The 14,631-nt window shown below is 40.3% G+C and overlaps 2 protein-coding genes across 2 annotated transcripts in view; one reads left to right on the top strand and one right to left on the bottom strand.

Annotated features, from left to right (window-relative positions):
• Window positions 1-14,631, bottom strand: part of HERC6 (HECT and RLD domain containing E3 ubiquitin protein ligase family member 6) — a 52,867-nt gene that overhangs the window by 17,949 nt on the left and 20,287 nt on the right. Inside the window, exons 11-13 of the mRNA XM_032400795.1 lie at window positions 11,447-11,540; window positions 6,079-6,268; window positions 1,549-1,703 (exon numbers count right to left, since the gene is read on the bottom strand). Of these exons, the coding sequence (XP_032256686.1) occupies window positions 1,549-1,703; window positions 6,079-6,268; window positions 11,447-11,540 (439 nt within the window). The remainder of the gene's footprint in view (window positions 1-1,548; window positions 1,704-6,078; window positions 6,269-11,446; window positions 11,541-14,631) is intronic.
• On the top strand, window positions 11,660-14,596 carry LOC116630137 (dnaJ homolog subfamily C member 15-like). Its single transcript, XM_032400796.1, has one exon. It carries the CDS (start codon window positions 12,900-12,902, stop codon window positions 13,347-13,349), a length of 450 nt encoding a protein of 149 aa, XP_032256687.1. The 5' UTR covers window positions 11,660-12,899; the 3' UTR covers window positions 13,350-14,596.

The raw sequence follows: 14,631 nt of genomic DNA, 5'->3' as shown, positions 1-14,631 counted from the left end.
TTAAGCGTCTGCCTTCGGCTCAGGTCATGATCCCAGGGTCCTGGGATCGAGCCCTGCATCCGGCTGTCTGCTCGGTGGGAAGCCTGCTTCTCCCTCTCCCACTCCCCCGCTTGTGTTCCCTCTCTCGCTGTCTCTCTCTGTCAAATAAATAAATAAATAAAATCTTAAAAAAAAATAAATAAATAAATAAAAATAAAAATAAAAATGGGCTGAGAAACTGAATAGGTGTTTTTCCAAAGAAGACCTACAGATAGCCAACAGGTACATGAAAAGATGCTCAACATCCCTAATCATCAGGGAAATACAACCCAAAGCTACACAATGAGATATCACCTCATACTTGTTAGAATGGCTGTCATCAGAAAGACAAGAGATAAGTGTTGGCAAGGATATAGAGAAAAGGGAACCCTTGTACACTGCAGGTGGGGGTGTTAATTGGTGCAGCCACTATGGAAAACAGTATGGAGGTTCCTCAAGAAATTAAAAAAAAACCACCATATGATCCAGCAATCCCACTTCTGGGTAAATTAAAAAATATATTCATCTGAATAAATATATTCATTTCAAAGGAAGTGAAACCACTGTCTCAAAGAGATATCTGCACCCCCATGTTCAATGCAGCATTTTTTACAAAAACCAAGACAGGGAAAGAAGCATCCTGAATGGATGAATGGATAAAGAATATGTATATATACCCTAAATATTATTTGGCCATGAGACAGAAGGAAATCCTGCCACTTGCAGGACATTATTCTAAGTGAAATGAGTCAGACAGAGAAAGAAAAATATGTATGTATGAGCTGAACTCAGAAAGTAGAACGGTGGTTGTCAGAGGCTGGGGGATGGGGGAAATCAGGAGATATTGGTCAAAGGGTATAAACTTCCAGTTATAAATGAGTCAATGTACCAAATAAGTATATCAAAGCAATGTGTTGCACACCTTACACAATGTTATATGTCAATTATATCTCAATAAAGCTAGGTAAAAAGAAATATACTACTTTAGAAATATCAGTGCATTAACACTTCTGAAAAGCACTAACTTTTTTGTACATAATATTTTCTCCTATTGGGATTGATATTTTGTGGTGAAATTGCTTTTGATTGCATTTAGCTATTTATATTTATAAAATCATCTTATCTTAGCTAATTATTTTTAATTGAACAATACTAATTTAATTCTGCTCTTTTATTTAAAATGCTCTGGCTCCTCCCTACCCCCCAACAATCATTAAGTTTATTAGTACCCTAACTTTAAATTACTTCTAGATTATGTTGTGTATTCTATTGAAAATGCTAAATCATTCTCATTTTTGAGTATTTGTGCATCTAATATATATTATATAAAATATGTAATATACATAAAACATGCAGTCTATGGCTAGAGTCTAGCCAGTCAGCAAAACAAGCAAAATTTTGAATTCCTAAGGACTGAATAAAACATTTTCTTTCTGTTTTAGAAACAAAACAAAAGAAGACTCCAATTGGCAAAGACCAAAGGGATTTTGAGTAAAATGATATATATATTCCCCTCAGAGGAACCCTTACCTTATGTACTTCTTTCATCACTCCTAGAAGAGCTTTAAGATTGCAGTAACTCTCACTGTGTTCAGTCCACTGGCACAACTGAGAAATAATGGCAGTTTTAAGCATCTGGACCAGTTTGTTGAGAGAAGATTCTTGCAAAGATGCCCAACACTGCTCTGAGGGGTATAAAATCAGCCATGATAAATACACACCCTCCAAAAAAAAAAATAATCCCTGTTTCTACTGGGCTCTTTAATATATGAAAGAGATAATAGTTTCCATTTCTGATGACAAAACCTATAAAATATCTAGTCTCAGGACATCATCCTGGACATTTATTACTCACAAATGTGAAAAAAAAGTTTTTCCCTGATTAAGCATCATTGAAATTAAAAGCTCAAATTTAGGATTCTGAAGAAATTTGCTGATTGCTCATATGAATACCTGACTACTTGACTGATGTCATGATTTTTAGACTGAAAATTCCATAGAGTATCTAAAAGTCTGAAAACATACGTAAGAACACACACATACACACATATAATGTCATCAAGGACATTTTCTTTCTTTTTTTTTTTTAAAGATTTTTTTATTTATTTGACAGAGAGAGAGATAGCCAGAGAGCACAAGTGGGGGAAACAGCAGAGGGAGAGGGAGAAGCAGGCTCCCCACTGAGCAGGGAGCCCGATGCGGGGCTTGATCCCAGGACCCTGAGATCATGACCTGAGCTGAAGACAGATGCTGAACCGACTGAGCCACCAGGCGCCCCTCTTTTTTTTTTTTTTAAGAATTTTTATTTATTCATTTGAGAGAGCAAGAGCATGAGGAGAGGGGAGGGTTAGAGGAAAAAGGAGAAGCAGACTCCCTGCTGAGCAGGGAGCCCAACTCAGGGCTCTATCCCAGGATCATGACTGAGCCACCCAGGTGCCCCTCATCAAGGACATTTTCGATCTGAAAAAAATACCTATGTTTTCAGATTTTATGAACACCTGGTATATATGGATGTATTTTTTCAATTAACTCAATAACAATATTTTAATATTACTTCGTTCCAACTTGGATTTTTGTATCTTTAAAGGATAATTCTCAGAAAACAAACCGATCAAATGTTAAAATAGCTAATATAATTAAAATAATATGATGCAGATGCATGAAAGGCAGATTTACACAGTAGAGATTCCATAAATGGACTCAAATATGCATGACACTTTAGCATATGATAAAGGTGGCATTGCATATTAGTGGGAATGAAACATATCATTCAATAAATGTGTGGGGACAATTGCAAACTGACTCAGAAAAAAATAAAGTTTAATCAAGATAAACTCCATATGGATCAAAGATTTAAACATAAAAATGAAACAATAAAAGTTCTAGGAGGAGAGGGCCACCTGCCTGGCTGGCTCAGTCAGTAGAGCATGTTACTCTTGACCTCAGGGTCATGAGTTCAAGCCCCATGTTGGGCACGGAGCCTACTTTAAAAAGAAAAGGGGGACACCTAGGGCGCCTGGGTGGCTCAGTTGGTTAAGCGACTGCCTTCGGCTCAGGTCATGATCCTGGAGTCCCTGGATCGAGTCCCGCATCGGGCTCCCTGCTCGGCAGGGAGCCTGCTTCTCCCTATGACCCTCACCCCTCTCATGTGCTCTCTCTCTCTCATTCTCTCTGTCTCAAATAAATAAATAAAATTAAAAAAAAAAAAAAAAGGGGGACACCTAGCTGGCTCAGTTGGAGGCGTGTGTGACCCTTGATTTCAGGGTCATGAGTTCAAACCCCATATCAAGTGTAGAGATTACTTAAATAAACAAAACTTAAAAAAAAATTCTAATAGCATGGGAATCTTTTTTTTCAAGATTTTATTTATTTGAGAGAGAGAGAGAGAGAGAGAGATTGAGCCAATGAGTGGGAAGAGGGGCAGGGGGGAGAAGCAGGCTCCCCACAGAGCAGGGAGCTCCATTCGGGACTCAATCCCAGGACGCTGGGATCATGACCTGAGCCAAAGGCAGATGCTCAACTGATTGAGCCACCGAGGCGCCTAGGAAATTTTTTTTTTTTAATTTCAGAGTGAGGTAGGCTTTTTGATGTATGATCTAAACTCAGAAACTGTAAAAGAAAATGTTCATATAGTAGGCTTCATAAAAATGTTTTAAAGAAACAAACATTTTTGTCGTTTTTCGTTTTTTGGTTTTTTTAAGATTTATTTATTGGAGAGAGAGAGCACATGTGAGTGGGGGGATGGGCAGAGGAAGAGGGAAAGAATCCTAAGCAGACTCCCCTGCTGAGCTGGAGCCCCGAATCGGGGCTTGATCTTACCACCCTGAGACCAACCAGCTGAAACCAAGAGTTGGATCCTCAACTAACTGAGCCACCCAGGCACCCCTTCATAAAAATGTTTTAAAATAATTATGCATTCGGGGCACCTGGGTGGCTCAGTTGTTAAGCATCTGCCTTCGGCTTAGGTCATTGTCCCAGGGTCCTGGGATTGAGCCCCGCATCGGGCTCCCTGCTCTGCGGGGAGTCTGCTTCTCCCTCTCCCACTCCCCCTGCTTGTGTTCCCTCTCTCACTATGTCTCTATCTGTCAAATAAATAAATAAAATCTTAAAAAATAATAATAATAAAATAATTATGCATTCAAAAATACCACAAAGTAAAAAAAAACAACCCAGAGAAAAAAGATTTGTAACTCATATTATTGATAAAGTATTAATTGCCTTAATCATTTAAAAGCTCCTAAATAAAAAAGAAAAACACTAACAACAACACATGGGAAAATGGGTTAAGAGGGAAGAACTGATAGTTCCCAGAATATACTATAAAAATGGAATTGAGATATAGGAAAACCAGCACTATCGCATTCATAATGAGAAAATTAAAATTTAAAATAAGAGATTCTTCAGAATGGCAAATACCAAAGTTTGATAATACTGTAGAAAAATGCGTGGGCTGATGCTGTCATATTTTTTTTAAAAAAAGATTTTATTTATTTATTTGACAGAGACACAGCGAGAGAGGAAACATAAGCAGGGAGAGTGGGAGAGGGAGAAGCAGGCGCCCCGCGGAGCAGGGAGCCCGATGCGGGGCTCGATCCCAGGACCCGGGGATCATGACCTGAGCTGAAGGCAGATGCTTAATGACTGAGCCACCCAGGCGCCCCGATGCTGTCATATTTTTTGAAGTATAAACTGTTACATCCTCTATCAGGGCCATCATGTTGCACTGCATGTGATTTATTTAGACTACAATGTGAATGGTGACCACTTAAAGTTCTGTGGAGGGTCATTTGGCAAAATCTCTCAAAATTTTAAATGCACATACAATTTGATCCAGTAATTTTGCTTTCTGGAATTCTCCCTGTCTGTGTAAACTTATATACATACAAAGAAATGCATGTTAGCACTATTATAATAGCAAAAACTTAGAAACAGCTATTTATAGTATATCCTCCCAATAGAATACTAATAAGCCATTAAATAGAACCAGGCAGTTCCTATAACAGAACAAACATATCTTTACAATGTACTGTTGAGTGGGAAAAAGCAAATTTCCAAAAAATGTAAATGGTGTGCTACCATTAAAAAAGAAAAAAAGAAAGAATATGTGTCTCTATTTTTTTTTAAATACATATCTTTCACAGTTTACACAAAAAACTATATTCTGTAACTGCTTTCTGGAAGGGGAAATGAGTGGCTTATATTTTATTATATATATATCTCTCTTGTACCTTTAAAGCTTTGGTCCTTGAACATTCGGAAACAATGGAATAGAGAGAGGAATTTTAACAGGCTTTGCTGAGCTCCTCCTCCCTGTCTACCATACCTAATTTGTATTATACTGTAGTTACCTATGGGGGCAGCTCCCTTCCTGGAGCAGGTCTTGTATCTTACTTCTTTTAGGCAGTTAGGGGGAGGGGTAAAGGTTCTTCCTGAGCCTTCTGTTTCTTAAAAATTGTCTAGAATAATCCATACGCTAAAGAGACACATTTTGGGATGGCAGACTTTGCTCCCCTGCAGGTCAAATGTCTCAAGTTTTAGGGGTACCTGGGTGGCTCAGTTGGTTAAGCAGCTGCCTTCAGCTCAGTTATGATCCCAGGGCCCTGGGGATCGAGCCCCACATCAGGCTCCTTGTTCAGCAGGGAGCCTGCTTCTCCCCTGCCTGCCACTCCCCCTGCTTGTGCTTGCTCTCTCCCTCCCATCCTCCTCCCTCCTTCTCTCTCTCTCTCTCTCTCTCTCTGTGTCAAGTAAATAAATAAAATCTTTAAAAAAAAGTCTCAAGTTTTAAAACATGAACAAAAAATTTTAAAGTATGGATTTATCTTGACTGGATCCTCTGTGGTTATTAAACTCTGATATCAAAGCCATGTCCAAGTCTAAGAGTTACACATGCTTTGTATAATGATTGTTAATAATATAAGGTTAATCCTTTCAAACATGCACATACCACATACCCAAACATATGTGTATTTTTAAATCCTCTATCCAAAATTTGCTACAACTTTTACTTTAGTGATTCTTTACTGAGAGTACAGATAAAGTGACAAAAGGAATCAAACTTACTCAGGAGTCGTGAAGATCGGTCACTCATCTTACAAACAGCTTCTGCAAATGGAACCACCAGACTCTTCCAGTTCCTAGAATCATGCATCACAGGACATTCTGGGAGCAGAAGGAAAACTGATAATGCTTCTCGGTGTGAAGAACGACATGGAAGAGCTCTGAGCAGACTATCCCTGAGACATGTAGTTATCTGTGGTTGAAAGGATCAGGGAGGGCCCAGCAACCATTAGATACAGATTATAGTGAAAAACAAGCTATGGAACTAGGGGTTTTGTTTCACCATCTTCCAGTGGAAAAATCATTTAGTTTTCCTCAAACCTACTGTTCAAACTCCATCATTCCTTGCATCCCAAATGCCCCTGAAGTGTTATGTGAGAGTCATCCTCCCTGTTTTATATTGGGTTGCATGAAGGAAATAAAGTGAAATCACATGTACATGTGCATACTGTGTGAATCATGGACGTCACTCAATTAGAGATTGACAGGTCGAGGATCCATACCTGGATCTATCTGACTTAAAATCTAACATTGGCAGAGATAATGCCATATTGTTCACCTCATTAATCCTGTTTCATTTTCCTCCTGGGCTCTCAGGAAGATGGCATTTCCAGCCTCCCTGCAGTTACGTGGGGCCATATGATTGAGTTCTGGCTAAGGGGTTATGAGTGAAGGTGATGTATATCACTTCCAGGCATGACCCCTAAAACCTCTCATGGAACCTTCCATACTCTCTTTCCTTATCCACCAACAAAATACAAAAGCTCTGGAGGATTTCACGTCCCCAGGGCCTAGGTTTCCAGAAAGAAGGAGCCCAAATCACTCCTCAATGAACCTGTGCAGAGGTGGGAAGGGTAGCAGAATATGCCACTCAAAAATATGCCAGTCTGGCAGGAGGATTATTTTGAGCTGAAGGCAAGTGAGAAAAAGCTCTCTGGCTTCCCTCTATCTACTTGAAAACAGAATATAAATTCCCCTTGTGAAGGTGTCCTCTTGCCCCTAAATTCCTGCACCAGGAGAAGGGTAACAACCTTAATTAGCGGAGATGAGCAGGCACTGAGAAAGAGTCTACACAAACCTTACAAGCTAGACCTTATCTACTATCCGTATCCCCAGCTGTTTGCCTTCCCACAATTTGGCGCCCTTAGAATCTCAGTCCTTTTCCTTTGTGTTGTCTCTTCTCTACAAAATTATTCTTTGTTAAGATGCTATATAAGCAAGTTCTAACACTCCTGTAGTTACTCATCACTGAGTGTATATGCAGCATGCACACGTTAATAAACTTCTGTTTATTCTTCTCCTATTAATCTGTCTTTTCTCAGTCTAATTTGCAGGGCCGCAGCCAATGAAACTAAGATGGGTGGAGGGAAAATATTTCTTTTTCTTCCCCTGCATGTGCTTCCCTTCTTCAGCCCTCATTGATGTGGAAAGAAGTCTTCATTGTGTCAAGCCACTGAGATTTGTTTTGTTTTTGTTTTTGTTTTTTTAAGATTTATTTATTTATTTATTTGACAGAGAGACACAGCGAGAGAGGGAACACAAGCAGGGGGAGTGGGAGAGGGAGAAGCAGGCTTCCTGCCGAGCAGGGAGACCGACACGGGGCTCGATCCCAGGACCTGGGGATCATGACCTGAGCCAAAGGCAGATGCCCAATGACTGAGCCACCCAGGCATCCCAAGCCACTGAGATTTGAAAGTTGTTTGTTACAACAGCTAGCATCACTTATTCCATTTAATAGGGCTTAGGTATTCTTAAGGACGGTGTCTGCCTCTACATGTCATAAGGATTAAGGAAGATTATATATGCAATAATAAAGCACCATATATTATTATTAATGTTCTTACAAGTTGTTTTCTCAGATGTCCAGAAGAACATGATTTCTATGGAGCGCTGGTAGGCACAGATGGGAAAATAATGTCACAGAGTCAGATAACTTTGAAAAAAATGGCTAAAACAGCTAGATTTCTTTTGGTTTGTGACATCATAGAATTTTTAATTTGCTGATGTACATCATGACTCCGTAATAGTATGCAGCATTTCCAAAGCTGTTTCACTTAGAAGCTGTTTTCAGGGAGCATTCTGTGAAACCAGTGTTCCTTGGAACTCACAATGGGAACAGCACCCCAAGTTATCTCCCATATAACCGAAATAAATTTATTTTTAAAATATATTCAATAACATCTACTATTTTTACTTCTTCATCTTGAAAATAAAACTACTGGGGCGCCTGGGTGGCTCAGTTGGTTAAGCGACTGCCTTCAGCTCAGGTCGTGATCCTGGAGTCCCGGGATCGAGTCCCACATCGGGCTCCCTGCTCAGCAGGGGGTCTGCTTCTCCCTCTGACCCTCTTCCCTCTCGTGCTCTCTGTCTCTCATTCTCTCTCAAATAAATAAATAAAAAATCTTTAAAAAAAAAAAAAAAAAAAAAAACTACTGTATCTACTACATATTAAAGAACACTCTCCCCCTTTCCCTTCCAAATGTAGGGACCCAAAATGGTATAAAGATGACTTTAGGGGTGCCTGGGTGGCTCAGTCATTAAGCGTCTGCCTTCGGCTCAGATCATGATCCAGGGTCCTGGGATCGAGCCCCACATCGGGCTCCCTGCTCTGCGGGAAGCCTGCTTCTCCCTCTCCCACTCCCCCTGCTTGTGTTCCCTCTCTCACTGTGCCTCTCTCTGTCAAATAAATAAATAAAATCTTAAAAAAAAAAAAAAAAGCTGACTTTAGCCTGAAAGCATGTGTGACACAGCTGATGCGGAAAGAAGCCTTCAGATCTGCCCCTATCTGACTACAGAAAGGGCGTTCCCAGAGTGAGGCAGCCATAGACGCCCTTGGAGGGCAAGCTTCACTGCCAGGGAAACACCAGCCACCTGCACTTGGATAAGAAATTACATAAACAAACATTATCACAACCTGTCATATCTTCCATTTGGCCCCCTTAAAGCCCGTTTGTCTCCCTGAGAAGTCCATTTGTTTTCTCATAGAAGCCTCCCCTCCCCCACTCCCTTTTCCCTATTAATTGGTATATAAGCCCTCATCCCTAGCTCTTTGGGGAGTCTCTTCATCACCTGAATGCTCCCCGAAAGAATGGGAATAAAACTTGTTTTCTTCTGTTAATCAGTCTATTGTCAGTTGACAGGCCCCCAAACACATGAACCTGAGTTGGTGGAGGGAAAGTTTTCCAACACAGCCCAGAATCACAAAATACTAAACTAGAATAGACCTTAAAGAGGAACTCCATAAATAAGGAGCCCAATAAAAAAGGTAAAGAAAATGTGACCCAAATAGCGTAAGGGCTGAATCAGTAGCAGATTCATCTCAACTAGATTTGACATTGATCGCAAAAGAGAGAACCGGCTTTCCATTCCCCCAGTCCAGGTGAAGCTTCTCTTGCTTCCCAAATTAGTGCTATATCTGCTAATGGTTATTTACCTCTCAAAATTGTTTTTTCATATTGAAAATAAAAATACTGTATTTACTGTACATTTAAACATGTGCTTAAAAAAGTGCCAGCATCTAAAAGAGGGAGCAGAAGTCAGAGAAGGGGTTGTGACCACAGAAGCAGAAGTCAGTGATACGGGACCAGGAGGCCTGCAGCCTCGAGAATCAAGAAAAGTCAAAGAAACAGATTTCCCCTAGAGTCTCTAGCCCTATTTTCTATTATTACTATAACAATTACTATACTATATATTATTACTATACTAACTAACCATACTAACAATTATTATAACCACAAATTTAGTGGTTTAAAGAAACACGAATTTGTTATCTTATAGTTCTGGAGGTCAGAAGTCTAAAATGAGGGGCACCTGAGTGGCTCAGTCAGTTAAGCGTCTGCCTTCGGCTCAGGTCATGATCCCAGGGTCCTGGGATCAAGCCCCATGTTGGGCTCCCTGCTCAGCCGGGAGTCTGTTTCTCCCTCTCCCTCTGCCCTTCTGTCGGCTTCTGCTCTCTCTCTCTCAAATAAATAAATAAAAATCTTAAAAAAAAAAAAAAAAGTCCAAAATGGGTCTTGCAGGACTAAAATCAAGATATTGACAAGGTTGCATCCCTTCTGGAAGCTCAAAGGGAGAATGTTTCCTGGCTAGTGGTTTCTTACAGGGATAATCCCATCTCTTTTGTTTCTCTAGTTTCTAGAGACTGTCAGCATTCCCTTGCTATTGGCCTTTCTCCATTTTCAAATCCAGAAACACATCTCAAATCTCTCTAACTCTGACATTCCTGCTTCGTCTTATAGATACTCTTGTGATTACACTGGGCCCATCCAGATAATCCAGAATAATCTCCCCATCTCAAGATTGTTAACTTAATGACCTATGAAAAATTCCTTTTGCCATGTAAGGTAACACATTCACAGACTTTGAGTATTGAGACATGGACATCTTGGGAGGCCATTATTCAACTACCACATTTCCTATTATACACCCCATGCAACCATTAATCTATTTTCTATTTCTATGGATTTGCCTTCTCTGAACATTTCATGTAAGTGGAATCAAACAATATGTGATCTTTGTGTTTGTCTACTTTCAATTACATAATGTTTTGAGGGTCACCTATGCTATAACATCTCTTTTTTTTATTGCTGAATAGTATTCCATTGTATGGATTCACCACATTTTGTTTACCCACTCCCTGGTTGAAAAATATTGGGGGTTTTTCCCCACATTTTGACAATCATGAACATGCTGCTATGATCATTTACACAGAAGCCTTTGTGTGGACATATGTTTTCATCTGGGTTGGATAAGCACCTAGAAGTAGAACTGCTGGGTCATATGGTAAATCTATGTTTAACTTTTTTGAGAAGCTGCCAAATTGTTTTCTAAAGAGACTGTAACATTTTACATGTCTACCAGCCATGAATGAGGCCTCCAGCTTCTCTGTATCCTCACCAATACTTGTTATTGTCTTTCTTTATGATGATGATCATCATTGTGGATGTGAAGTGATATGTCATGGTGGTTTTAATTTGCATTTCCCTAATGATTAACTGTACTAAGCATCTTTCCATGTGCTTATCCATAAATCTTCTCTGGTAAAATATCCATTCAAATCTTCTGATCATTTTTTAAATTTGGGTCATTTCTCTTCTTATTGAGTTACAAAAATCATTTATGTATTTTGGATACAAGTCATTTGCCAAATATATGATTTAGATATTTATAAATAAAAAAAATAAAAATAAACGAGTGCCAGCATCTAGTACAGTGTCTGGAATATATTAACCTCATCATGAACACTCGCCCCCTCCCCTATCACACACAGTCCCCTCCCTGACTCAGCTCCCAACAAAATTAAACTGCAGTCATACTGATTCCTGTAAAGAAATTCTATTGCTCTATTTCTCAAGTAAATATTGGCCATTACCATGAAAGAAATCCATTCTGTTTTTGTTAACTTCTCGAAGGTATCTCTTGCCTTTTGTAAGTCCACATCAATGGAAATCGTTTCTACAAGTTCTCTTTGGATACAAGAAATGTAAAAACAAAAAACAAACAAAACACATAAACAGATGGAAAAGAATATTTCTAAAATACATATTTATCGTCTTATTAGATAAAAACTTTTTTCTTACAGCTTGCCTCCTTTCAAAATAATTAATTTACTTGGCACAAAAAAATCTTACAAAATTTATATTCTCCTAAAAGAGAGTAGGTAACAATTTATTATCTCTAAAGTGGCTACAAGTGTGGGCTGCAATAATAGCAAAATTATATATGCTGCGTCTGAGAACTGAAACCATTTACCCCTACACTCAGCCCGGTACACTGAGAACTGAAACTACCCACCCCTCTCCACACCTTACCATCTACATCTACATTACTTTAGGATTCCACTGTTTCATTAGCATGACTTCACTATTCCAAGAAACCCTAAACCCAGGCAAGTGGTTTGATTGTGCATTATAGGAACTTCCTGAAAAGACCCATTAACTCCTCAATAGAAATCATTAATATATGCCCTAAGATTCTTTGAATCTCTTGCCTCAAAGTCAATGTCTTGCTGTTTCCAACCATCCTGGATCTTTGGATCTTTTCCCAATCCTAATCAAGCCCCCAGCTGCGACCTCCCAAACTGAAAGACCTGCCCTAAACCAAACTGCCAATTCTTGATAAATTCCAACCTGGCCTTCCCCTCAGTAACACTATCAAAGCTTTATCTAGGTGTTGTGCTTTCCTGGGTTGTGTTGGTGATGTCTGAAGAGACTTCATCTGTAAAACGACTAGTTTTTATAATGTTCTTATCAAGAAATATTTTATGCTTGCTGAATTAATGGATCAATAGTAATACCAGGGCTAAAATATTTATGCAAGTACTCAAAGTACTGTAAATCTCCCCTTAAAATATATTGTCCTTTGCTGTCTTTAGCATCATAAAACCAAACCTTGAGGTTCATCACTCCTGGGAGGATACTACTGCACTTTACAAAGGTAATATTCTTCACGTGGAAAATATTCTGTATGCAGTAAGGATTAGCCTGAGGCTAGAGAAGGGAAGAAAGAGGAAACGTTGTATGGCAGAGTCCCTGTCCCTCACTTCTCTCCTGGAAGCATGGCAAGAAGAAGAAAGCAAATGGGAGAGGAAGAAGGCAGAGGGAAGCAGCGTCTGATTTCTCTTCTCTCACCCTTGACCGGGATGAGTGGGGATGAATCGGGATGCTTTTTAGGACTCTAGAAAGACACTGCCTCATGGGCTGCCAGGGGGAAGCCATGGCATTCAGCTTCCCTGGGTTTCTCTGGTTCCGAGGTGAGGTTGTTGGACTCAACAGTTCCTCCAGTCCCCTTAAAGAGTGACTGAGAGCTCCCCGCGTCCCATTGCCATGGCTGCCCGTGGTGGCGTCACCGCTGCCGGCGAGGGTCTGCGCTACGCCGAGTCCTCGCCGCCGGCGACCGCACGGCCGGACGCGGACATCGACCAGGGACTGGCAAGAAGTTTGATAGCTGTAGGAGTGGGTGTTGCAGCTCTCGTATTTGCAGGTCGCTATGCACTGCAAATCTGGAAGCCTCTAGAACAAGTACTCACAGAAACGGCAAAGAAGATTTCCACTCCTAGCCTTTCATCCTACTATAAAGGAGGATTTGAACAGAAAATGAGTAGGCGAGAAGCCAGTCTTACTTTGGGTATAAGCCCTTCTGCTGGCAAGGCCAAGATTAGAACAGCTCATAGGAGAACCATGATTTTGAATCACCCAGATAAAGGTGGATCTCCTTACTTAGCAACCAAAATAAATGAAGCAAAAGACTTGCTAGAAGCAACCACCAAACACTGATTGATGCTTAAGAATCATTCTGAAGGAAAAAAAGGGGGAATACAAAACAAAAAAGTCCTGCAAAGCAGTCTAAACCACGGCGTTCATAATTTTCATACATGTACTGACCACAATCATTTATTCCACTATTAAGGTAAAGATTAACAATCTTAAAAAAAAAAAAAAAAAAAAGAGTGACTGAGAGTGCAGCTGGGTTAAAAACCAATGGGACAACTGGGGGTTACACAGCGCCAAAGAACACGTGCAACACGGGTTAAGTGAGTGCCACCTACTGGCCAGGACGGGGCACAAGATGTGTATCACTATCTTCAGAATCTGTGAGGCAGTTTGGGGCCTACTCAACAGGGAGGGATGAGAGCTGACCTAGTGGGGGAGGACTGGACCGAGTGATAAGTGCTGCAGACACACCAGCAGGGCATCAGCCTCCGGAGAAGGCAGAGGGCAGCCTAAGGCCCCTTCATGCTGCTATCCTCCTTCTCCTTTAAATACTGTTCAATTTAAACAAGGAGGCCATTACACTGAGGGGGCTCTATCACTACGGGGGCCTATGTAAGCAAAAAATCTGAGCCTGTAAATACCTCAGTTATGAAATCGAAACCTAAGGACAACCAGTCAAACAGCCCACTACGCTTTGAGCTATAGCCAGTCAATTAATTTCTTTTCTTTGCTCCTGCACCTTCTCTACGTAAGTCTTTCCTCTAGCTCCTGTTGGTGGAGCGCCCCAACCACTTCAGTTGCGTGCTGCCCAATTTGAATCAGTATTTGCTTAAATAAATCTTGAAATGTTTAATATGCCTCAGTTTCTCTCTTAACAGTTCCCAGGCACAGTATTGTAAAGCATAAAGGGAAGGGAAGAAATACAAGACCAAATGTTGAGCACTTCACAAGAGAGCTGTTTGTATGACTGGATCAGACACCAAGTAGAGAAATCAGATTCTCCTCTGTAGTAGTGAACCTAGTTCAAGATAAAATAAACAGAATCTATTTTCCCTATTGCTGGATTCCCCTCTCTATCCCACCACAAAGAGAACTGCAAAGTGCTGCCTTGGCCTCTAAGTACTAAAGCAACATTAGAATGATCACTCATGGACACAAAGATCTTGAAAAAACACCATTCCTTGTAGTCAGGTAATAGAGGAGGACAGGGCGGTGTGTGAATTAGGGATTACAACTTACAGTGGTCTCACAGAAAATTCCTTTACAAAACGGGAGAATTCTGTAACAACCTTTGGAGTTTTCTATGTTGGACTTACTGTTCATAGATAACATAATAATACAAATT

Source organism: Phoca vitulina, unplaced genomic scaffold, assembly GCF_004348235.1.
Source record: "Phoca vitulina isolate PV1807 unplaced genomic scaffold, GSC_HSeal_1.0 scaffold3, whole genome shotgun sequence".
NCBI classification, from domain to species: domain Eukaryota; kingdom Metazoa; phylum Chordata; class Mammalia; order Carnivora; family Phocidae; genus Phoca; species Phoca vitulina.
This window is presented reverse-complemented; position numbering and strand designations above follow the sequence as displayed.